The sequence below is a fragment of the Strigops habroptila genome, chromosome 2 (genome assembly GCF_004027225.2).
Source record: "Strigops habroptila isolate Jane chromosome 2, bStrHab1.2.pri, whole genome shotgun sequence".
Classification (NCBI taxonomy): domain Eukaryota; kingdom Metazoa; phylum Chordata; class Aves; order Psittaciformes; family Psittacidae; genus Strigops; species Strigops habroptila.
This window is the reverse complement of record NC_044278.2, coordinates 112,999,686-113,026,324: the sequence shown is the minus strand read 5'-3', so window position 1 is coordinate 113,026,324 and position 26,639 is coordinate 112,999,686. Positions and strand designations below refer to the sequence as shown.

The 26,639-nt window shown below is 41.0% G+C and overlaps 1 protein-coding gene across 8 annotated transcripts in view; it reads left to right on the top strand.

Annotated features, from left to right (window-relative positions):
- FAT3 (FAT atypical cadherin 3) overlaps positions 1 to 26,639 on the top strand; it is a 409,819-nt gene that overhangs the window by 345,259 nt on the left and 37,921 nt on the right. For all 8 annotated transcript variants that reach the window (XM_030476635.1, XM_030476640.1, XM_030476638.1 and 5 more), the window contains 6 exons: positions 8,947 to 9,336; positions 11,840 to 12,054; positions 13,038 to 13,175; positions 16,417 to 16,560; positions 17,055 to 17,252; positions 19,748 to 20,546. In XM_030476635.1, the coding sequence (XP_030332495.1) occupies positions 8,947 to 9,336; positions 11,840 to 12,054; positions 13,038 to 13,175; positions 16,417 to 16,560; positions 17,055 to 17,252; positions 19,748 to 20,546 (1,884 nt within the window). The remainder of the gene's footprint in view (positions 1 to 8,946; positions 9,337 to 11,839; positions 12,055 to 13,037; positions 13,176 to 16,416; positions 16,561 to 17,054; positions 17,253 to 19,747; positions 20,547 to 26,639) is intronic.

The window sequence follows — 26,639 nt, the reverse complement described above, 5'->3', positions numbered from 1 at the left end:
TTATCTCGGATTTCAAAGACATCTGTGACAAAACTGATATTTCCCCATGAGGTTTGACCTCAGTGATTTTGATGTTTCAATAAAGACTTGGTTTGCCAAAAGAATTCCTAAAATCAAACCCTTATCACATGCACTCATAAAGCAGGTGCTCAGGCAATAAGAAATGTCTTTTCAAGGGAAGAATGGCAACATAACTTCTTCGGGTTTCAGTCAATCCAGCCTGGCATGTACCTCCCTTCAGGAGCGTGGCGAAGCAAACATTTTATATCTTCTTTCTCTTCTTGTCCTCTCCTTGTGTCAGTAGAAAAAATGGAGAAACCATTAAAACAATACAAATTAAATATCTATCAGAAATAATGACTGAGGAACATAGATAGTTCTCCAGGGTTTATCACTGTTTGTAGACAGTGACATCAAAGTGCTGGTGAGCACACTACAGAAAAAAAATCACTCCACTAGGTTGTTCAGTGGGTCGCTGCTTTCAAGAATCCGTGCATGGAAGTAATGAGTACAGACTTCAACCTTATCAGTGGTGGGCTTTGCTCTTGAAAGGTTTAGGGCGACTGGGCTTGTTGCACATGCAGCTGGGCTTGGGGAAGGGTAAAGTGCTGCCAAGTGGGATTGCAAGAGTGTCAGAGAGGGATGCAAGACAGTCACAACTTCATTAAAGAGCAGTTCTCTGAATTATATATAATGGCAAGTAACAAAATAATAGAAATGGTGAAGTATATATTGATTCTGGCATTTGCTGGCAAAACCAATATACAGCAAAATTCTACTTAGCATGTTTGTTTATGCTGGGCAGGTCCCTCAAAATGGATCTAGAAAGTGTAGGGCATTCAGGATCTGAAAAAGAAGAAAAAAGGGATTGAAACGTGAATAAGAAGAGTAACAAAGATATTAGCACAGAAGATTTACTAAAACCCCACAGCTAATAGGCAGATAACTTGGGCAATGATGCCAGCATTAGCTAGATTATTCCTGGATATTGTCTGAGTTCTTCTAAAATAAATGTTACAAGATACTTTGCAGAGGATGGCTCATTCTTTTTAAAGCATATGTGGAGCTTCCTGTATCTTTACCCATGTCTTTGCCTCACTGACTTTTAATATAGTCCAGGGGTTAGTGTGCTAATGCAGGATACGGAAGACCTGAATTATTAATTCCTTTTTCTACAGAAGACAGCAATGAGCATTGCTGTGTTGCTCTGTAGCCTGGTGAGTAATTGAGTTCTGGACTCTGTCCCCCAGGACATTACTTCAATGAAAAGTAGTAGTCTATGGCAATGTACCCTTGTACTCCTCCTTTCTGGAAACGTGTCCTTACCATTAGACTTCTGTTCCATACAGGAGGACAATGCCCCACTTCTCCCAGTGGGCTGGTCAGTCCTGAGGACTCCTGAGGGCCAGGTTTACCCAGTGAGTTGTTCAGGAGAAAACCAAGCTTTTGCCTTCTCAATAAAGGCAGAAGCACTTCTAGGAATGCAGAGAAACAGCACACTGGGCCTCTGAAAAATTGCCAAATAAAATTTAATAGGCTCTGTGGAGTCTTAGACTTACCTAGTGTTAGGAAGTAAACAAACAAGGTGTTTGGGGATTGTGATAGAAAGCTTAGGTTTCTGCCTAAACAAGTTCTACTTCATATTGCTTATTTTGCTTCCCATGCCTAGGCACACAGGAGACCTAATCCTGTTAGTAGTCAGTCTATATAACCCTGTTGTAGGATATGTCAAATGGCCAGATTTCTAAAGCTTCATACAGGTAGTCAGGGAACTTAGCCACACAACTTGCATTGAAATAATGAGTATATATGTATCAAGATGACTAAGAATCTGTGTTCAGCAAGTTCAGCAAGCAGAAGTCATCAAACCAATCCCATTTCCTTCTGCAGCATGCAAAGAGGCCATATAGAAAGAAATATGGGAGGTATGGCTTAGGTTTAGTGAGGTTTTTGACATAGTACCACGTATTGTTTTTATAAGCAAGCTAGGGAAACATGGTCTCCATAAAACTGTTATCAGGTGAGTTTGTAATGACTGTTACACTGGAGGGATAAGTTAAGAAAGGTATTGGGTGCAGCATTGCTCTTATTTTTGTTCCTGGATGGTTCAGTATACATAAGATCTGTATTGCTAGATGTCAGAAAGCAGAAAGGAGCTGCAAGTACCCTGGATAGTGTCAAAGTCAGAGTTGTGGGATTTAACAATGGAAAAGTAGGAAAAGTGGTATGGAAAAATAAATCCAAGTCATCAAGATAAATGTGAAATCCTGTGTTTAGGCAAGAATAACCAAGTGCATCAGTGTTGTTTGGGTAATGACTGGCTGGACAGCAGAACTGCAGAGAAGCAGCTGTATTATGGTGAACCACAGGCTGAATGTATGTTTACACTTTCATAGCAGTATGAAAAGTCAAATATTTTAATGAGAGGAGTAAACAGGAGTAATGCTGGAAAACAGAAGTAGTTCTTTCTGTTTATTTGGTTTTGGCAAATCCTGACCTGAAAGGCTGTGTCAAGTTTTGGGTACAGCACTTCCAGGAAGATGTGGACTACAAGGAGATTTAAAGAAAGATCACAGCTCTGGAAAACACGTACTATCAGGAAATGCTGAAACAGTTGAGAGGGGTGCCAGGAAAAGAGAACTGAGATGATAAAGTATAACAGTCTTCAGATGTCAGACAAGTAGCTCTGAGGAAGGAAGTCAACCTATGTTCTTTTTCTCCCCTTAGCTTTTATTATTCCTATTCAATCTCAACAAAAAGTTAGAACAAGATTTTTAGTTGTAAGAAAAGTGAGGCACTGGAGTGTGTTATCCAAAGAGGTTACACAACTTCATGATCAAAGGATAGGCCTGTGTATGGGGATAAATTGCATCCATCCTTTCTTTGTGCAGGGATAAGTCAGATGACCTCACAAGATTCCTGCTATCATTATACTCTGTCATTTCTATTCATTTCTTTATTTTTTGAGGTTTCCAAGATATTGTTAACAATATGGAGGCAAAGAACTAGACAAGGAAAATTGTACCTCTTGGATTAAGCCCTGTGTTTAGACTGGGTTACTGAAACATACATATATATGTGTGTGTCTATATATTTATATATATGCATATATACATACATGCATATACTTTTTTATATATATATCTTCTACATGTTCATTCCATTGCTTCAGGATACATTGCCCAACGTTGTCAGCTGCAATGTGTAACCCTAAATCAGGTGTACCCAAAATGGCCTTCCTCACTGTAGAAAAATAATCAAGCTTATGCCTGATCAGCACAAGGAAGTGAATCACTCAGGGGCACTGATGGAAACAAGTGTTCAAGTCCAGTCATGTAAGCCGGTACCCTGGGCTATGTAAATATCTGCTAGAAAAGTGAGGAAGGGTGAGCCAACCACCCAGATCTCATCTTCCCACCACAATGACAACACCTGACCCAGCTGAAATGGAAAGCAGGGTTTTGGACACCCATGGAAATTAATCACACCATTAAAAGCTTACACCTGCCATTTCTGTCTAGCATTTCCCTTCAGTAAGGGGTTGATTATCTTCATCTGTGTCCTCTATGGCCCTGCTTTCATCCCATGATTCTGCTGGAGCGGTGGTGTGAGTAACGGCCTTTGGGGTTAAGGCTGTTTTTTCCCCGCAGAAAAGGGGACACAGCAGTGAAAGCCTGTCTTGGTAACAGTGTTATGGATTGAACTTGGCCAGCTATTCTGCTTAAGCTGTAAAAATCAGTTGAAATATCTTTCCCTATTGGGCTGTATATTCTTCTACAGTTCAGCATGGTACTTCTGGCAAGACTTTTCTGTTTCATCTCAAGATGATGGAGTAGAGTATTATAAAATCTGGTTTCGTATTCATCTTTCGTCTTGTTTGCTGTTAATGAAGCTGTGGCCTTTTAACTCCCAGTAATTGGTGTGGTTAACGTTTGGGTAATCCGGAAGGGCCGTAGGTACACGCCAGTGTCAGCAGTCTTACCATGAAAGACAGAGGCAAGAGGAAGCACAATAATCAGATACTAGGCTTGCAAATCACTGCTAAATTGATAAATAACTTTTTTAAGCTCTCTCTCTGGACAGCTTTCTGGTTTACTTCATGGTTGTTTATTTTTAATGCTTGCCATTATTTTTCTTTCTGTAGGTTTTCAAAATGAAAATGAGCAGCCGATGACAAAGTTAAACATCATTTTCCAGAGATAAACGCAGATGAATGGACTAGCTGTATTTAATGTATATATACATTAAACCGTTGGATCATAGAATGGTCTGGGTTGGAAGGGACCTTAAAGCTCATCCAGTTCCAACCCCCTGCCACAGGCAGGGACACCTTCCACTGGACCAGGTTGCTCCAAACCCTGTCCAACCTGGCCTTGAACACTGCCAGAGATGGGACAGCCACAGCTTCTCTGGGCACCCTGTGCCAGCACCTCACCACCCTCACAGGGAAGAATTTAATCCTAATGTCTAATCTAAATCTTCCCTCTAATAAATCATGAGTTAAGGGTGGCAGATGAAAAGAGAAAGGAGAGACACACTATTATGGTCTTCAGTATGTGTAAATTGCAGTTTGTGTGTGATGCAGCCAGCAGGTAGTGACCACTGCAGAAACTCATTGTCATATGGGGATTGCGCCTGTTGTGTTAATGATCAGCCTTTTAACTGGTCTCAGTTTGGATCAAACTGTGTTATAACTCCACTGTTTTCACTTGAGCTTCATTTCAAATACTGTGTTTGGTTTTGGGCCCCTCACTTCAAGAAAGACATTGAGGTGCTGGAGCAGGTCCAGAGAAGGGCAAAGAAGCTGGCGAAGGGTCTGGAGCACAAGTGTGATGAGGAATGGCTGAGAGACCCGGGGGGGGTTAGTCTGGAGAAGAGAAGGCTCAGGGGGAACCTCATCGCTCTCTACAACTACCAGACAGGAGGTTGTAGTAAGGTGGGGGTTGGTCTCTTCTCCCAAGTAACAAGTGATAGGACGAGAGGAAATGGCCTCAAGTTGTGCCAGGGGAGGTTTAGATTGGATATTAGTTAACCTTTCTTCACCGTAAGCATTGTCAAGCATTGGAACAGGCTGCCCAGGGAAATGGTGGAGTCACCATCCCTTGGGGTTATTCAAAAGACATGTACATGGGGCACTTAGGGACATGTGCCCTTAGTGGTGCCCTTAGTGGTGCACTTGGCAGTGCTGGGCTGATGGTTGGACTTGGTAATCTTAAAGGTCCTTTCCAACCTAAATGATTCTAAGAATTAAACAAGAAGAAATTTGATACTTCAGAATTATAAAAAGAAGTTATTTTATTTCCCTATGCTATTTAAAGAAGCAACGGCATAGAAGATGTCAATGTGTGACATTCAGTGCATGCCGCTTTGTTTTATTACAGAAGAAAACAAGAAAAACCCCTGTTTGAAGGATGGCATTTGAGGTACTACACGGCTGTGTGTTGTACAAACTCTTCACACCGGAGATTTGGCAAAGGGCAATATTCTGTTGTATGCTAACACAAGTCTAAATAGAAAATGTGCTTGCTTATTCCTTTATTTAAAAAATGTACTGCAATCCTCTTATAGTAACAGTAATTCCTGCAAAGCTTTCCATGTTCAAATATCTTATGTTTGTGACTGGCACCTTAGAAACCTGAGAAGTTTAGTGGATAAGTGAATAGACACAACGCGCTTTGCAGTCATTAATCCCTGAACAGATGTGAGCAAGCGATGTGGGAGGATTGCTCTCTTTCCCAGGGCAGGAACCATGGTGTTGGAGTAGTTGTTCCTTTCAACAGAAATACTCTCCTTTATAGTCATGGAAGAATCTACCGTTGCCTTCAGGGATGCTGTTGACGCACACTGGTGGACACTTCTCCCTCATCATATGGTAGCCCCTGGACTAAAGCATTTCGGATTTCAATAGAAATAACTTCCTACTTCAACTTTGCCCCATGCCCATTTTGTTTCCAGCCTCGGGTCAGGAAGCTGAATGGAAACAGCTGTTGATATAATACAACACTTTCTTCAAACTGCTGTTTCTGCCACAACTTTTCATTGAATTCATTTTCCTCCCAAGAAGCAAGCATTAAACTCCAGCCCCACAAAATACTGTGGGAGAAGTTCAGCAGGCAGCTGAGATCTGCTTCTGTATTTCTCATTCTATTCTGCCACTGCATTCAGGCTGAAAGCCTCCAAGGGCTGGTATCTGTAAGTGTCCCAGCTCAGGTCCTCTGCCCTGATCTTCTGTCTCTCCTTGCATAAAATGGCGTTTTCACCTGTAAAAGCTTTTTCCTCCAGGTCCTATGGGAAAAATAAGACTGTTTTCGTCATCAAATCAGACTGGTACAAGATAGCTCACATCCCTGGAACTTCTATATTCTTCTCTTCTTTTCCTTGAAGGAAAAATAAAAGCACTTCCCTTCAAGAAGAAACTCCTTTTCTGCCTAAAAGTCCCTTATATTAGAGTTAACAACCAAAACACCACAATCCGTTTCTGAACTATCTCCATTGTAGGATCATTAGCAATCACTCATAAATAAAAAAAAAAAAAGAAATTAATATTTTGTTAATTAATGGACATCACTTTAGGAAGTAGAAGAAAAGGAGAGTAGTCAGATGATATACCAGTCAGATTGCAGTCACCAGAGTTATCGCTTCCTCTATGTAAACTCACCCTATGTGGTGTAACATGCACCAAATTTTGTCTTTGCCCACTCTCCATTGCAAGGTACAATAGCTGAAGTTTTGGGTGTTTCAAAACACAAGTCATGAGTAGGCCATCTCCTTTCTAGCAATTTATGCCTTTAAACACTATGGTATCTGAATCTTTGGTCGTGTGCCCAGGTAAGCTGTAGTGAGTATCAAATAGGGCGTTTTGCCAGAGAACCCAAAGAGGCCTAAGGCTCTCCTCCAGTCACAGACACATATGTGCAGAAGGTGTGTGCTAAAGTCCCGGTCTCAGAAAAGTATTTAATTCTGTGTAGAAACTAGCAGACATCAAGAGAGCCCAGTACAGAATACTAAATAGCTTTACAGTTAAAACTCATGTAGGTTGGGTGATCAACTGCATGCTCCGGATCAGGCAAAATCCCCTTTTCCAGCACCGCTAGGGATCGGCTCGAATTACTAGCTCATTAATTGTTCTGGTCAGGTCTGTCCCTTTTCGTAAGTGGAAGTTTCAGGAGGATTTCCAGCAGGAGATATTCCCCTGTTGGAAAGGTAGACACACCTCCAGCCATTTAGTCCCTCAAAACCTTCCACTTTCCAAGGTTTTACTCCTTTTCCATTTTTGTCAGTTTGGTTGATTATCAGCTGACAGAGCATTTGGAAGCTTATATAAAGAGGTTAAATGAAGGGGTGAGTGTGATCTCAACCAGGCTGTATTCAGAGTCTGGGTGTTTCAACACATGAAACAGTCTCTGACTAGTTCATGGGCTGAGCTGAGTTCCTTGTCTGTTGGACAGGAGTCACCTCCTCAGCTGCTTAGCCTGTTTTTGCTGAAGGAGGGCCTCTGTGTTTTTCACATTTGAGATGCCATGGTGAATAGAGAGGTTCTGCTGTGATCAAGCAGAACACTTAGTTCATTGCAATATTGCCATTTCAAATTTTCCTTATTTTAAAAACATTTAAATGTATGAAATATACTCTGGTGTCTCAAGCACTGCATAGTAACTTTATTCCCTGAAGAGGCCAAATAGTAATTCCCAATGCTCTTTAAGAAGGTCTGGAACTTTGTAGTTGTTCTATCTTTTATGTGCATGTGATTGAAGAAAGAGTCTCCCAGCTCCCCCTTGTGTGGATGCTCTACTCCTGCTAGCTCAAGCAGAAAACAACTGTGATATGTGCTGCTTTTGATCAGACATTTCTACAATGCTTTGCTGCATGAAAGCAGAATAATACTGCCACAAATTTAAATTAACAAAATATGCCTAGCAGGGATTGGTAGCTGTTGCTCTTCTGATTAATGTCAGGCTTGTAAAGTTGGTTCTCAGACAAAAAAGGCAGAAAATGCTCAAGTGAGAGATGTTAAAAACAGAGACTCTTCATTTTAGTGGACCTTTGTGTTTTAGTTACAATCTCTTAGTGAAGCACCTAGGACCAAATCACAAAAGCAAATAGCATCAACGGAGTTGAGTTGGCTTGTATCTGTGTTCACTTTTAATTAGATTTCAAATGGCTATCCCACTGTAGTGCAGCAAGCAACCAAGTCAGTACCTTCCCCTCAAGCCTTATTACTCACAACAATCTTACCACAGATCTGCATATTCAGCATCTGGGTGGATAGGTGTTACGTATTGGGAAATCCAGGCAGGATTTGAAAAACACAGGGCATCTTTCATACAACTCAGTTTTTGCTCTCAAATTGGAGGAGTGGGGGACTTTCCTTTCTGAAATGTCCACATTCTGGCAGGAGTTCTTTGATGCAGATTTTATCTAACAGATTTTGTCTTATGATAATATTTTTCTGCTCAACAGTGGAATCAAGGCAGCAGTGGTAGAAAGCACATTATGTGCCACCTGATGTATTTTTATGGGTTTATTTTTCCCTTATGTACATTTCTATTCTTTCAAGATGTGCTCTGAGACTTTTCCAATTTCAGCATTCTGCCTGTCTCATCTAATTCAATTGTAGGCTTTTCTGGGAAAGGACCATATCTGGATTCTGCTTTCAAGTTTCATTACCCAACAGTTCTGCAAAGTGATTTTCTAAAAAAAAAAAAAGTACCATGATGAGGGAAGGAACTTAAGTTATCCACGGGGATTTGACAAGGGAGAAGAACAGCTCCTGGTCTCCCAGACTTTCCGCAATACTGTACCTACAGGCACGCCTGCCTCCCTGTGCTCCACCCCACTGGAAATAATCAGTGTGATAGCAGATTTTGCTTAGAGTTTCTGTTGGATGGGAAGAGGTTGTTGTTTTATTTATTTCACTTTACCATTTCACATTTGCTTTTCTTTCAGGTGTGAACAGAAAAGTTACCTATTCCCTGGCAGACTCTGCAGATGGCTACTTCTCAGTTGACCAGTCATCGGGAATCATTATTTTGGAGCATCCACTTGATAGAGAGCTTCAGTCTTCCTATAACATCAGTGTAAAGGCCTCAGATCAGAGCATTGTGCTGACCTTGTCCTCGTTTGCCACCGTTACCATTACAGTGCTAGACATTAATGACAACCCCCCTGTGTTTGAAAGAAGAGATTATCTTGTTACAGTACCTGAAGACACCTCACCTGGCACTGAAGTCCTTTCTGTTTTTGCTACAAGCCAGGACATTGGTACTAATGCTGAGATTGCTTATCTCATCAGATCGGGGAATGAGAAAGGGAAGTTCAGGATTAACTCAAAAACAGGTTTGTAAAGTGGTTCTTACTTGTAAAGCAAAATGAAAGCATCAAAAAGTGTGAACGCTTTGGGGGAAGCTCTTGGGCCAAAACATTTCCAACAGCAGACTCAGAGCTTGTCAATGTGGAATTAGTTGCACAGTTAAAAACGAATTTTAGGTTGGAGGGTGATGTAAATTTCAGTCACACTCAGCTGCCCCAGCTCGAGTGGAGAATAGTTTTCTCCATTAGTATGTCTGTTGAAGTCACTGTAGATGTGACAACCCATTAGCCAAACTGTGTAACCTTCACCATTATGAACACTTGCAATATTTGCTCTCTTACCAGCTGAGTACAACCTCAATTGCCTTGGCCTTAGCAAGGATCAGGCAGTGCTGTCAGGACCTAACATATGATTAGCTGGCAGTCCTAACATGTGATTGCTGTTTATGCAACTGCAATGACTTAAGTTGCTCCCGATTTGTGTTGTCTAACAGTTAACTTGAGCTATGGTTTGGGTTTTGGGTTTATTTGGTTATACATCACAAATTTTAAAAACATACTGCTGCTTCTCATTAACAAATACTAAGAAAAGCTACCTTATTTGGTGCAAATGGCTCCAATTCTTCTCCAGTTTCCTTTGAAATTCCTTAGTGGGATATATTATTTATCCCTATTGAAGTTTTAATCCATCAACAGTAAGCTATGATCCTTCTGTGCTTCCTGTAGTGGATCCTCTTACTCTCATAACATTCAGGATGACCAGTACAAATCTGGATTTTGAAAGCTAAAGGTATCACTTGTTTGAGTGCAGCTGTAATAACAGGTAACCTGCAAAATCTCAAAATGATGCATTGTGTCATTTATATTACTGTGCGCAAAAATCCCTCTCCACTCTGCAGAGGCCACTGCCTTACATGTAAGGGACTTAACATAATTGTGTGTTGTCTGTTATCTTCATAATGTTGATTAGTGCTAACAAAATTTAAACATAAATATGCCTGGACAGCGATACTTAACTTCACATTTAACAGTGAAGCCAAGGAGATAAATCAATAAAAAAACATAATGAAGCTTAATCATATAGAGAAAAAAAAAAACCTATTTATTATTCATTAATGTGTGACAGCTCCATTATTATTAGTTTAGAGGCAGGAGCTCAGTTTCCAGACAGCCGGGTGCTGATGTAGCATGCCTGATCAGGGCTTGAAAAATAATGCCTTTCACACCATTTATCAGTGGGAACTCTCTGTTAGCCACTTGGAAGCTTCTCTTCAGGGCTCCTGCTTCCAGCAAGTCATGCTGAAAGGTAGGATTCATTTGGAGAGAGCCCAGACAAGATTAAGAATGATCCGAGGTGTGTAAAATGTGGCTTACCAGGGAAGACTGAAAGAATTGAGGCTATTTAAGCTAGAAAAATGAAGACATGCTCTTAGTATTCAAGCCTGTAAAAAGTACCTGTGAAGAGGAGCGGAATAAACTGTTCTTGGTGCCCACTCGTGAGATGTGAATGGGCTTAAATTGCATTTGGATTATTTCAGTTAAATGATAGGAAAAAATTCCTAACTGTAATGATTATTAAGTACTGAAGAACATTTCCTAAGAAGGTTAGGAAACTGATGTCATTGGAGGTTTATAGGAACATTAGGTATGAGTACATTGAAGAATGATTAGGTTTAGCTGACCTGTGTTGGGCAGCAGTTGGACTGACTTTTAAGCCCCATACATCCCTGAGCCTGATGGATCTATATCAGAAAGGATTTAGCTTGCCAAGGTTAAGGATCTGTGTTTAAGTCTTTTCTGTCATGCCCAGTACTACCTCCTTCAAGGCATCACTGATTATCTGTACACAGCCCACTTCCCTCTTCTTGTTAAGGTTACATGGGAAACAAGTGGAGGGCCTGCAAAAAATCATTTCTATCCTAGAGGGGTTCTGGGTGCACGGAGTAAGTCAAGTTACAGAGAATCTTAGTTCTGATCGTGTAGTGAAGGAACCCAAAATTTATAAACCTAGTTGAGTGGGGAAGTCCCTGTTTAATCGCATAAATGATAGACAACTGGTTTCTCAAAGATATTCATACCCCATTCATTTGTATGTAATTCATGAAAAGTTAATTACGTGGGAATGAATTTCTGTTGACTTGTCAGGGCTGATTTCCAGAGTCGGCATCCAGTTCTTCCACAACTCTGTGCATGAGCCTAGGTAAATGGGTGGATTTGGTCCCCACTTCTCCATCTGTGATACTCATACAAGGAAAGCTATTTTCATGAGAAACTATTCATTGCTTCGTGCCTTGCAAAGGTCCTTCCTGCAGAAGCAAACCCAGTGCAATTGGCGTCGTTCTTTAATCAAACAAATAGCAGTAGAAACCTGACCAAATAATTTTACTGGGTTGGGCAGTGTTAGAGTTAGTGTTGTATGTGTGCCATGGTGATAAATAGCTTGCTGTACTGTTTACTACAGTCAAATTCCTTAGTCCGTAGCATTATTTGTTTATCTCTGGCTGTTGACATTCCCTCCCTTGCTTCAAAGGAGTGATTTCCATTTTTGACGCTTTGGATTATGAAACGTGTAAGGATTTCTACTTAGTAGTGGAAGCGAAAGATGGAGGTACTCCAGCCCTGAGCGCCGTTACGACTGTGAACGTGAACGTGACAGATGTCAATGACAATGCACCAAAATTCAGCCAGGCGGTTTACAGTGCGGTCATAAGCGAGGACGCCGCCATCGGCGAGTCAGTGATAATGGTGAGTGAGGCTGTGGCCAGCGGGATGAAAGCCTTTGCCACATAGAATCATAGAATCATAGAATCAACTAGGTTGGAAAAGACCTTTAAGATCAGCAAGTCCAACCTTTACTCCAGGACTGCCAAGTCCACCACTAAACCATGTCACTAAGGGCTTGTCTACATTTTTATTGAACACTTCCAGGGACAGTGACTCCACCATTTCCCTGGGCAGCCTGTTCCAATGCTTGACAACCCTTATGGTGAAGAAAGGTTAACTAATATCCAATCTAAACCTCCCCTGGCACAACTTGAGGCCATTTCCTTTCATCCTGTCACTTGTTACTTGGGAAAAGAGTCTTGATCTTTGATAAAATACTGCTGCACTGGTTAATAATGGTAACTACTGCGTCTTGAACCACCCTAACTGTTGTCTAGCCAATACTCTGCATCTGCTACTGCTTTCCAGGCTGCTACCAGTTTTCTCCCAAAATAAAGTAGTAGTAGTACCAACTGTCTCTTTTTATCTCTTTTTAACCCCAATATGCTGTCAAAGAGCAATGGTATATTTAAGGAATTGCATTTCATGAGTCATCTAGAAACAAGTGGATTTTACTGGAAAGGGAAAATTCAACTTTTCAGTGAAATGCATAGTATTTGCGTAGTCTGGCATGGAGCGTGCTATACCCAAACCGCACAATACTCTCATCTTGGAACTTCTCGATCCAGAAAGAAAGTATTAAACAGAATATTAAGATTAAAATGTTGTGTATGTTTTAAGGCTGGAATTTTGAAAATCCAAGGGGAGCCTCCTATCAAAACCTGATTGGCTTGATGCTGTAGAGGTGGCAGTTCAGTTGTAACTAGTCTGATGGAATGCAAAGTCTTATTTTTTGGGGTTAAGTAATTAATTAAGTAATTAATTTTTTGGGGTTAAGTAATTAATGTATCATACAGATTGCATATTATTTAATTTTGCTAATTTTCACTCTTCTCTCAATTAAGTTGATAGCAGAAGATCTGGACAGTCCATCCAATGGCCAGATCCATTTTTCCATCGTTAATGGGGATCGAGACAATGAATTTTCAGTTGATCCTGCTCTGGGACTCGTGAAGGTTAAAAAGAAATTGGACAGAGAAAGGGTAAGACGTGGAGGACTTCTTAAATTAAAATGACTTACAGATGTGTATTGATCTCAGCTCTGCTGCTAGCTTGTTTCAAAGAAGCTTCTCTTATACTCTGCAATGATCAGCCTAAGATGCTCCAACAGGTCTTTCTAATGTTAGAATCATGGAATGGTTTGGATTGGAAAGGACCTTAAGATCATCTAGTTCCAACCCCCTTCCATGGGTAGAGATGCCTCCTACCAGACCAGGTTGTTCAAGGCCCTGTCCAACCTGACCTTGAATACTGCCAAGGATGGGGCATTCACAGCTTCCTTGGACAGCTTGTTCCAGTGACTCACCACCCTCATAGGAAAGATTTTTTTCCTTATTTCTAACCTAAATCTCCCCTGTTTAAGTTTAAACCCATTGCCCCTTGTCTTATTGCTACAGCCCATAATGAAAAGTCCCTCTCCAGCATCCTTGTAGGCCCCCTTCAGATACTGGAATGCTGCTATGAGGTCTCCACGCAGCCTTCTCTTCTCCAGGCTGAACAGCCCCAACTCTCTCAGCCTGTCTTCATACAGGAGGTGCTTGAGCCCCCTTGTCATCCTCGTGGCCTCCTCTGGATTTGCTCCATGTCCTTCTTATGTTGAGGACACCAGAACTGTACACAATACTCCAAGTGAGGTCTCATGAGAGCAAAGTAGAGGGGCAGGATCACCTCCTTCGACCTGCTAGTCATGCTTCTTTTGATGCAGCCTAGGGTACAGTTGTTCCACTCCTTACCCACCCCAACCCTACCCCAACCCTGTCTCCAAGCCAACTGCTGTGCAAACATTCCCATCCTGCACCCACACAGCAGCTGAGTCCAGATTGGGGTAAAAAAACAACCCTGGATTTCTCTCATGGTGCCACGGGCAGCTGTTGCTGTGTTAATGAGCTGCCTCCTCTCTCCTGCGCGTGCAAGCACACACGTGCAGCAGTGTGTGCAACAGAGTGATTACAACATACTCCAGATTGTGGCACCGGGCACCAAGCTGAGACCTCAGCCATTAATTAGCGCTCTGCAAAACATGTCACTGGGGAGGTGATGTTATGAAGTGGCCAGGCTGTACCAAAAGTGAAGGAGTGCTTCATTAAACAGATTCTGCTGTTTTGTTTGCTCACTGGATTATTCATTCAGGGTGATTTATCACCGTTTTGCCATAGCTAGCAATTAGCAGCTTTTGGGGAAAAAAGCCAAACACAATCGCCTGTGCTACTAGCAGGGCAGGAGAGTGCTGCATGGCTTCAGAAGTCCTGCAACATCTATGCCTCCTGCCTCCGACCAATGCATCCATTAAACTGGGAAAGCTGATTGCTGTCTTCAGAATACAGACTCAGCTGGAAAAGCTCTCTGCTGGGAGCAGGGCTACTGCTTAAAATGGTGGCAAACATCCTTTCTGGGTTATCACAAAGGCAGGATTAAATTCACAGGGTTTGGTCAGAGAATGACTTTACCACAGACTGGCAAGGACAGGGAAGTAACAATGGCTGTGCATGTTATAAAATTGCTCTGATATAGTCCTCTTAAATGGCACAGGCTTAATTTCTTAATATGATTTTATTTAGTTTCTAAAGTGCACTCATGTACAACTGCATTCAGACATACATTCAGTGTTTAACCTCACCAGCGTGTGCATGTTCAATGCCAACTCTGTTAAATCTGCATTTTCCAAAGTTTCCCTTGTTTAAAACAAAATATTGCCTTTTTCTTTGCTTCCTTGGCACATTTCCGAGACGCAGGTGTTTCTGACCCCTTCAGGGACAATGATACATGCTGCTCCATCTGCTGTAGTTCCCCAAAGGCAGTGCTGACTCCCAGGTTTCAGCGGTTTAAGGAAACTCATTTCCAGAGCTGTAATCACATAGAAACCATGACTTTTTGCCATCTACCTTTCTGGGATACACTGAAATGAAAGCAAACACACAAAATTGGGGAAAGATCCCACAAAACTGTCAGTCTTAGCTAGCAGTAGAAACTGCTGCTCCAAGGTGTGTGTGGGGGGAAGAATATTGTCTGCCTCAGCACCTTGACTTTCCATAGTTCAGGATTCTTCCTCTCTGCTGTATCACTGTGCCTCCACCAAATCACAGCATTCGTCCTCCTTACAATTCCCAAAAAAAACCTGTTTCCTTTTTCTTTAGGTTGGTCCCACATCCTAGAAGAGCCGCCGTGTTTTGTACACTTGGCCTTCTACCCAAATGGCTTTCATTTTTTAAATGGCTTTAGATTTCCTCCCACCTTGAAAAAGCCACTTTAGTATTACAGTGTTCCTCTCTGCAGGGGTGTGCTTTTCCCCCTTGCCAGCCCTGCATGGAGAGGCTGGAGCGGGGTGTTTTATCTGGCACACGTTTTGCCCTTTGCTTGCTCCCCCACAGAAGGATTCACGGGCAGACATGTCAGCAGCAATCCCTGGGGAATGGGAGCAGTATACAGTAAGAAGCAGTTGTGAGACCTAAGGAGGCCAACATAAGGATGCAGTTCATAAAATCAAATTGTCATCCATAAGCTGTGCATAGACAGAGCTTTTGCAAATTGTCACATATGCTCACACCTCACGCACAGGCACATGTGTGTGTGGAGGGCCCAAGGCTGAGGCACTGAACTGCCCACACCATGCTGAGTAGTTTATGTCTGTTGCAAACAAGTAGGCTCAAAAACCCCTTATCTTCTACTGAATGGTTTATAATAGCCTGTTGCTACAGACACTGTTGCCCTTAGTAGTCTCTAATGTTTTCCAGTGTGTGTTTAAGCCAGCTGCCTGTGAACTTTTCTTGGTTCTCTGTCATGGTGTTAGAAACACTGTGTGTCAAACTGAGGTTGGCTCTAAGAAGCAATTTATATAATATCCTGGAAACCAACCACAAGATAAATAGAATCAGGTCACATATCCCAGCTGACACCTAGGAGAGATGAAAATGTTAGCTACAGTAGTAATGGCTAAGTTTGGATATTATCCATCGTTTACTTTTTGTCTGCCCCTTTGTTTCAGGAATGCATCATCTGATACAGTCATTTTAATACTATAATGCTGTTGTGTTTATTGATAGCCTTATAAAACAAAAGCTGCAACACCATAGCAATAAACAGGATAATGTTATAGTAAGGGCAGGGAAGGTAATGAGGCCAAACAGCTTTACTTAGAATGTCATAGGTGGTGCACTGGAGATAAAGAACATGAGTTAAAATTTAGGACTGCTTTTACAATGATTTAGTGTTTTCACCTTTTTGCAGATATCTGGTTATTCATTAGTTATCCAGGCAAGAGACAGCGGCACCCCTCCTTTGTCCTCATCTGTGACGGTCAACGTGGACATTTCCGATGTGAACGATAATGGCCCTGTATTTACTCCAGCTAATTATACTGCTGTAATTCAAGTAAGTTTATCCTGCACATAAGAAACTTCTCTGACTTTCAAAATACAAAAGCATTTGGTCTCAGTTAAGTCCTTTTGATGATTTATCTACAAAAGATGTATCAAGTGATCTTATCTAAAGGAAAGTATAAACACATCTTTCTTAAGTCTTTGGTAACTTTCTGTTGTGCCAGGTACTCTGGCCTCGAAAAGTCTGAACTGGGGTGAGTTTGCACTTTTTACACATTGCTTCAGGGTGTGATACTAAATGGTTAGTCAGTCCTGATCAGACACAGTATCAGGCCGAGCTCATCCGTCCCTGGAGGTGCGGGTACCTCCATCTCTGCTACTGGTCCATGTGGCACAAGAGGTGTCAGATAAACACTGCTTGTGAAATGCCATATTGAGCAGAGAGCATTTAATTGAATATTCTTGGTAGCAAAACATGTTATTTTATGATTGTGATATATGTATCATTTTAATCCTTTTCTTTATATGCTGTGTATATGTGTAAAGGAAAATAAACCAGTGGGCACAAGCATTTTGCAGCTGGTAGTGACAGACAAAGACTCTTTTCACAATGGCCCCCCTTTTACCTTCACCATCCTCACTGGCAATGAAGAGGAGGAGTTTACGCTGGACCCTCATGGCGTCTTAAGGTCTGCAGTCATCTTCAAGCACATGGTGGCAACTGAATATGTGCTCTGTGTGCAGGTATGGCTCAATTGTTGCATCTGTACAGAAACAAAAACCCTCATAGTAGTAGTTCATCTGTACATCGCCTGTATGGGTTGGTTTTAATTGACTGTATTCTATGAGTAAATACCATGCATTCCAGCTTACAAGAACACAATATGGTATATTTCCTTTGATGTCCTTAAACCTAATTTCATATAAATATAAGTAGGCAGCCAGCCACCTTTCCCATTTCCTCCACATGAAATGAATTTCCTGAGCAGCAGCCATTATGATTTAAGATTTTCATCTTTTTTTTTTTTCTGTAGCTAAGTGAGGAAAATAAGCAGAAATGCATTACATACATACAAATACACCACAGAACAAGTGACAGCAAAATATTGTTCTAGGAAGGAAAATCACTTCTGCTTTTAAGTCATAAATTTAATCATAAATTTTTGGATGCCTACCAAGAATTCAGGAAATCTCATTTCCAAGGTCAACTTAGCTTTTAAAGAATGTGAAAATAAGATATGCAGTAGAAGTCCAGCTCAAACTTACCTTTAGAGTCATTGTTGAGGAACTTGGTAACCAGGGTAATTTTGATTACAGAAAATTGTAAATCCAGAGGTAATTTGTCTACGTTTCTCGGGCCTGCCAGAGCAAATGTACTAGGATTCAGTAAATATGAAAGTCTAGGGAATGAACAACATCTCTTTATTAAAATGGGACATGGTCCTATAAGCCAAGTCTGAAATGCAGGCTTCCTTCACGTGCTTTGCTGGATTTGATTTCTGTAAACACAGCCTGTCTGCTCCTTTGCATTAACAGTAATGGTGTTAATTGCAACAACATCCTCAGATAGTTACAATTCAAAAAATATAAGCTCTGATACTAATTAACAGTTCAAATCAAAGTGAGTTTTACAAGTTTGCCATTTAATATTCCTGAAACCTATTTTTTGAGCCTTGTAGGAAAATAAAAAAAAAACCTCACCTTTCATTCTTACCATGCCTTCATTGTAAAATACCATTCTTTCAGGGCAACTTACTAACCAAAGTAGAGCCAAACTTGGGCATGAGATTTAAAATTCAGCAGCATCCTTTAGCTATATAGATCCAAGTGTGTCATATAAATTAAATATTAGACAGACTACAATGTTTGAGATGCACCAACATGTTCAGAAAACCATGCTGTTGGATTCTGAAGGCCTAATTCCTCCCAGCATTATTTTCTTTAGGGATTTCTGCAGTGAAAACATAATTTATAGTTTCCTGTTGTGAATAGACCATAGAAATGTTTCTTTCAATTCATATGTGCCAGAGTGCTGCTTTCTCCTTCTCACCACTAGGTTCCTGCTCTGTCCTAGGTTTATTAAAAAGTAATGTTAAAATTGAAAGTGGAATGGGAAGTAGTCTCTGTGCATGTACGTGCGTATGTGTGTTCACATATACATAAGATCTTTTGTAAAGTACTTCAGCCAGCCCTTTTAGGAGTAAAGAAGAATGGTTTTTAGAGTATATTAGAGTTACTAATCCTTTCCTAATAATGTCCATAGTACTGATGCCATCGTGCTTTTCTTTTTTCATTCAGCTTTGTAAATTTTCCTTCCCATGTCCAAATACAAAGATCTTTGAATGTGTGCTGCATCTCGGCGCAGTGGTAGTTTAGTCTTCTGTTCTTCTCTGGAGCAAATAAATCTGTGGAGCAGTATATCTTAATAGTGACTACAAGGAAGCATTTTCCTTAGTGCAGGAAAGGATACTGATTCAAGTTTGCACACCTTTCTGTCAAGATGGCCTTGCATTTTTCTGTCATGCTTGCTCTTTTATTCTCTATAAAAAAGTTCAGATGATGCTATCATACATGCTCTGGGTCATACAGTCATCTGTCCAAGTGCAGTGCTGCTCTCATATTTTGTCATTAGTGACGGCACAAGCACCCTATTTCTTTTTTGGAGGGTGATAAATTTCATTTATTTCAAGCATGTTTCTTGATTGCTTCAGGTAAAGTAGCATAGAGAGCCATAGGAAAACTCTGAACTCACTCACATCCACACAAACTAGACAGGGTCTGAAGCACTTTGGAGCACACCAAGCAATGCACAAACTGATGCTGGTATTTCACTGGGCTTCAGCCTCTTTTCCAGTGTAGAAGTGAGCCTAAACTCCATTTGGTGCAGAATATACCACATTGTTGGTATATTCTCTGTTGTGAAGACGACAGGTGATAGTTGTGGGATCCTGGGAACATTTCAGTTTAAGTAATGAGACATTCTGCTGACACGTTTCTCTCTGCAATCCACTTAGATGAGATGTGCTTCCCTAAAGAATTTGTAAGTTCCACTGCTAGAAATGGCTGAGACATTTCTTTACATATGTATTTTTCAAATGCATTTGGGAAGTTCTTTTGAGCGGTCTTCAGAATTACTGATGCTGTGAAGATACATGTAGCAAGAAGTTATGGTTGCTGGCTGTGTTATATCTGTGGTTTATTTTTTGTTTGTTTTGTGTTTTTTTCCTCAATTGCATTAGGCAAAGGATTCTGGGAAGCCTCAGCAGGTTTCCCACACCTATGTTCAGGTGAGGGTTATTGAAGAGAGCATTCACAAACCAACTGCCATTCCACTAGAGATTTTCATTGTTACCATGGAAGATGATTTTCCTGGGGGAGTCATTGGGAAAATTCATGCCACAGATCAGGATGTGTATGATGTCCTCACGTATACACTAAAAGCAGAGCAGAAAAGTTTGTTCAAGGTCAACAGCCATGATGGGAAGATCATTGCCCTTGGAGGGCTCGATAACGGCAAGTATGTCCTGAATGTTTCTGTCAGTGATGGCCGGTTCCAGGTGCCCATCGATGTTGTGGTCCATGTTGAGCAATTGCTACAAGAAATGCTACAGAACACAGTCACCATCCGTTTTGATAACGTTTCCCCAGAAGACTTTGTGGGCCTTCACATGCACGGGTTCAGGCGTACCTTGCGAAATGCAGTGCTCTCCCAGAAACAAGACAGCCTACACATCATCAGTATTCAGCCAGTGGCAGGCAGCAATCAGCTTGACATGCTGTTTGCAGTTCAGATGCACAACGGTGGTTTCTATAAGCCTGCCTATTTGATTCAGAAGCTTACCAATGCAAGGAGACACTTGGAAAATGTGATTCGTATTTCTGCTATCTTGGAGAAGAATTGCTCTGGACTGGATTGTCAGGAGCAACACTGTGAGCAAAGTCTATCTATTGATTCACATTCCCTGATGGCCTATAGCACGGCACGAATTAGTTTTGTGTGCCCCCGCTTTTACAGGAATGTGCGCTGCATGTGCAATGGTGAGTACCGCTCCCTCTTCCCCTCCCATCTTTGCACATTATGCGATAGGATCGGTTTTATTCCTCTGATGCAGATTAGAAGGGGCATTTCAATTCAGTCCGTTAAAGCATGACTGGCTGATGTGTTGGGGGAATTGATTTCTCAGGCTCAGGAAGAATTGTTCGCATTTACTGATGTAAATGGAAGTTGATGAACTTTGGCCTTTTACAACAAAGACCTCCTTCCTAGAGGCTCCGTAATCCAAGACATCAACCAGCTTCCAGGGGAGGGGAAGGAAAGGGAGAGAAAGGGAGAGGAGAGGAAGGGATATGGTTTCCAACCCAGTTGGTGCTACCACTGGAATAAACCTTGGAGTGTGACCATAGCAGAACATGCTGATCTGCAGCAATGCACCTGCAGTATCCAAGGAAAAGGACCCCTGACTTGAGCAGTGCAGGTGGAAAGGCCTGACCATTAATGCAACAGTAGGTGACAGGGTGAGTTTCAGGCTGCTCCTCATTTTGGCAGAGATTTCACATGGGCATGTATGACAAATAGATTCAAGAGCCAGTCTTCCTTATGATTCAACACTTGGAATTTAAAACCTCAGGCAGTTACAATAATAGTTCTGTTTCTTTTGTTTGCCAGGCTATTTGCTCCTCATTCCACTTCATTTAAGAGCAGAGAAAAAAGCTGCTGTAAAATCAATACGTCTAAGTCTCCCTCATCTTAAGTGCACATGCACACATAAGCACACACAGAGCAGCACAAGAATGCCACAGCCATGTCTCTCGGTAACCAACCTTTGATTCTGCAGCAGTCAGCAGGACTTGGTGTCTTACCAGTACTGCCATAGAAGTTCAGTTCTATAGAAGTTTCAGGTTTCTGTGTCCGAGGTATTTTCATGTACATTCAAGGACAGACTGGTCTGTTTTTAAGTAATAGCATTATAAGTTTCAAACAGATATAAGTATTATAACAATAGTTGGCATTTTGTTACACCTGAAAGGCTCTGAAATAAAGGATTTTCACAAGTTAAGCTTGGAGACAATGCTGCACTATCTTTCAGATGAGTTCAGGGGCCAGTGCAGGAGCATTGTCTGAAAAACACTTTCATATTCCCCAAATCATAGCTTTGTCTCATTTTCATACCAAGAAATCACAAATCTTCATCTCCATGGGGATAGTGATAGCCCTCACTGTCAGAAATGGGTTTTCTGGCAGCCAAAATTTTCACTGTTTATAATTTAATTTCGCTACTTATTAAAGTCAGTAATGATGTATTATTCCCTTTGGATACTAATAGTCAGTGGATCTGCCTCATAATCCCTTATCTTAACTCAAAAAAAGGACTTCGCAATGCAGAACAGTTCTGATCCAGCAGCTCTCTCCCTTTCCCTCCATGCACAGCAAGTTTGCACTGGAAGCACAACAGTTCAGCTGGGACAGTGATTTCCAAATTTGCCTGCCATGTACCAGCCAATCCTCAAAACACATGACAGGCTGCCGGAGAGGCAGTGTGGTTCTGCAGACTGCCTGTGATCCCTGGCCTCTGGACTATTTATCATGGCCTTGAAGACTGCTGTATGGGAACAGTTGCAACAAGCAGCTTGTCCTGGTCCAGCTGGAAAGCTGGAAGGGTTCCCACAGCTCCCATTTGAGCCACTATATGCTGATTTCCCATGGGTGGTCCACAAGACTCTGGGTGGGGTTGTGCATCTCTAGTCCATCATCCAGCCTGTAATAAAAACATGTCCAGAGGTGCTGATTAGTATAGCTACCAAAGAGATGAAAGCCTTGATGCCTGTTACAGAGCTAAGAGATCTTGTTGGGAAGTAAAACAATCCCATGTTTTGCCTTTCTCTGCATTAGTTAATGCTTCAGCCTTTTTTACCATTTTTAATTAAAGGAGCCACAAGAAATGTCTTGGTATTTAGGTAAATACAGTCACACTGTGTTTTATCACATAGGAGGTAAAGCAGACTTCTGGGGGTATATTAATTAGATTATGTATGTATAGTTTTGCTTTCATGAAGGCTAAAGACTAGGCCCACTAAAAGTTAGAAAAATGCAAATCTTTGATCAGTAGTTCTTGCAGATAAATGCAGCACATCAGAAAAAGTGCACAAAATACTAGCATAAATTTCTTTCGGCTTGTTTAACAAGACAGCATTAGCAGTATATTATCAATATAATAAAAGTATTATACTTCCTTTGTTACTAGAATAGTTTCATGTCCAGTAAATATTCATAGCTTGCATGAGAAAGCCATTAAATATTGCATATGTTTTCCAGAGATCTGATTCAATTATGACCCAGAAAGCTTGAGTTTGAACTAATTCACTCATTCTTGAAATATGTATCATACTTGGAGTGTTTTTCCCACTGGCAGATGTCACAGATATGCACAATTTATGCTTGCCAGCTGTGCATAACTTACCTAGATTACCTCTGTGAGCAAAAAGAGTTATCTAACATGTAAATGCAGGCAGCCTGTAAAGCAGGCAGTGGGTGAACTTGGGAGGTTCAGCAGCTTAGGTCTGGACAGATAAGTTCTAAAGTTCAGGTGCATCAATCTAAGCCTTTAAAATCAGTAAAATTGAACTGAAGAGGTTTGCGGTAATGGAGTTTCTCAGATTTCTGGCTCATCTGCTTGTGCGTGTATGAAAAATACTGTAACAAACTGGGGGTTGTTTCAGTGTGGCTATAGGGGCTATGCAGTTGCCACATGACATCTCTCAGTGCTTGTGGGAAATAAAGGTAGGAGGACTGGAAGAAATATATTCATAAAAAATAGTTCTCATGACATTTTCAATTTTTAGAAGCAAAAATCTGTTCCATATTTTTATTTTTTCATGATGCAAATTCTTTTGCGTTGAGACAAAGATGAAGGGAAGAAGCAGGTCTTGTCAGAGCTACTTTGATACAGCGTTGTTCGGCGTTATAATCTTACAAAAGTGAGGTTACATTAATATGTTTATAGGAGAGGGCTGGATTGAAATAATCTTGACAAATGTGGGTATATATTTACATCTGAGCTGGTCACTCCAGGCTCCATTTGCAGACAGTGGAAAGAATGAGGTGTTTTTAATGATGTGATACATCTCTCCGTAGATGTCTAAAACCAGTCAGATGAATCATGCCCTAAAGTTAGATGAGATGAATTCTATTTCAAGTGTTTAACATGGTTCTGGCTTAATAGTTTGAAAGAATTTTTCAAATAGACCCAGAAGTGTTCAGCAAACGTGCAGACACTCACATCTACATTATTTAATCAAGTGAATAGCAGTCTTGGACCAGTTTCTTGTGAAACCAGGTAATTCCAACTTTATGGATCCACTTGGAGCATTTTGTGAATGTTCTGACAAAACACTGTCGTGTGGCATCACTGACTGTGATCTGCTATTGGTACAGGACCTAATCTCCAGAGGTGCTTTGTGTCCTCAGCTACACAGAGCACACACTGCACACTGTCTCTCAAAGAATCCTGGGTGCTTTGCAGGGTTGCACATCAGGAACCCAATTCCTATGTGTACAACACCACTTTTCCCATATTCAGGAAGCACATATGTCTGAATGAGCCTCGAGTTGTCCTGGCAAGGTAGCCAAGAAAACTGAAGATGAAAGTGTCTTGCTGGTGCTTGGGACCAAAGATCTACAGATAAATTTGACTGATCTGATTTGGCTGTAGTCCTTTTAACGTTGCACGTGTGTAAGGAGAGATGTTTCTCCCTGAGAACATCCCTCATTTTAAGGCCTGTGCACAATCTCGTATAAAACATGGGAGAGCTGAAGCATGAAGTGGGGGCATGACAGTACAGTCAGAGCGAGTGGGAATTGCTGTCTATCACTTAATGGTCTTAAGGGAAGCTGTGATCAAGGAATGGGTGGAAGAGGTCAAATGTCTCAGTTCTTCTAAAACTGGGAGAGAATCCGATTCACTAGGACATGCTGTGTGACACAGAGTTTTTCAGGAGCACTTCAGCTAACTCACTCTCATGGCTGACCTGTGCAGAAACAAGTTTGTGGTATCTGCATTGACATGTATACAGTAATCATTGCTTATAATACCTGGTCACCATGCTCCAAAAATAAAAACAAACTGCAGCTCATGAGTTGACAGGCTTCCCTCCCCACTAAAAGTAAAAGTTTGGAGTTTACTTTTCATGCTTTCTGGGACATTGGCCTTCAGGAGTCATCTTTCAAGCTTTCTTCTGCAAGGAAGAGAAACAGACTCTTTTTTAAGTATTCATACAGATTCAGGAGAATGGGCCTACAGAAGAACACCAAATACCACAAGGTTCAAGTTATAATTCTTGAAGCACTCATTTTTCAAAATATATTTATAATCCTGTAAGTGATACTTCTTTGGAGGGACAGTAATTAAATATCTCATTTTGCAATGGAAGAGCGTTTTCTTCCTCAGTATACTATAGGAAGATTGTAACACTTTTACCTGCTTTTAGAGACTTAAACTGAAGATGATCTGTCAAAATCAAGTGGGTCTATTCCGCCTTTTCCTGCCATGCACTGGTTGATGCTACCTCATGTGTCTCTGGGCTACCTAGTAGAGAACAGCTTTATTAATATTGTGAGTTTCAAGGGAATGTCATGGATTGCCTGGACTTACCTGCAGAGGAAGAAAAATATCAATTCAAATCTATATTTCTTGAATCTCTTATTGGATGGTAAATAGACTGCTCTTCGGAGTGGAAATGCAACATTAGAATAATTGTATTTAAACTCAGGCTATAAATCTTTGATGTGGGCAACATAACCTTGAACAATTTTACTATTTTCCTCCGCGTGGTTGTGAAATCAGCCTGAAAATGTGTGTTAGCTCGGGCAAGGCAATAACGCAAATTCTGCACTTACAACCGTGCAGGCAGGCGTAAAGCATTTCTTCTCCCGAGTCTGAATATTTAAAAGACTCTGTGACAGCTATGAAATCCTGCTGCAGCAGGATGAATAAAAAGTTGATTTGCTTGTAGTTTACCAAAAGAACTTTTCTTGGTCTGACAGAATAAGCAGTTCTTCAGTGTACCTCCACAGATGCACTAAATATGTTAGATCCTTTCCATATATTTTTTTGACTGTGGAAGGATAGCTCTGAAGTGCAAATCAGAGTTTGAATCAGCTAAAAAAGCTGGCAGAGATGGATAGCAAAGTAAGCTGCTGCTTTATTGCTGCATGTCAAAGATACAGCCATAGGTTAGGGGACGTGAAAATTTGTGGAGCCACATTTGGGAATCCCAGTGCCCCTTTCTACTGCACACCGATGAGTGATGGGGCTTTTGTCCAATGACTTGTCTGTCAGCTATGCAGAGGCTCATTTGAATTACAGCCTCAGAAAAGGTTTAAGTGTGATCAGATTTATACTCTGCGTACAGCAGAATGATGTATATTTGTCATATGAGAATGAATTAAAGTAGCTGAAAGAACCAAATAGAAAATACAAGGTAGCCTATAGAATATTTAACCACCTGTTAAAATTTCATAAATAATTGTTACTTGGCATTGAATTCCAAAGGGGAGGTGTTTAAAAAATCCTCACCAAACTAGAGAAAACATCATATTCTTGGTTAAATTCTGCTGATCTTACATTTAAATGGAATATAGTTCTGCAGTGCAGAATCCTCTTAAATGACATTTGTTTCTTGATTCTGTAAGACTCAAAGTGTGACTGTATGTTGCAGCCGTTACTCCCGTTAATGCTACCTACTAAAGTGATTAATAAAGATTGCCATGCATCATTTTCTAACAGTGCTACAGGCAGTACTGTAAATCGTTTACTGCATAGACCTCTCAAACAAATATTTGACAAAGGAGGCGAGGATGTTAAAGATTAAATTGACTGTGCTGTACATCAAGCAAGACATTTACAGTCATTGCCATATTTGTAGTCAGCCCATGTCCACTTTGAAACCTACAGTAGTAATTTTTCTTTTTCCAGAAAATACAGTGCCAGGTAATTTCAGCTATGCTTGCTATGAGCCCACTTGGCTTGTACTGAAGTGTGAGAGCAATAAGATTCTTTCTTTCATTACTTTTGGAGATATACTCTGTGACAGGTTGATTTCCTCCTTTATAAATTGTAAATAAAATACATATGC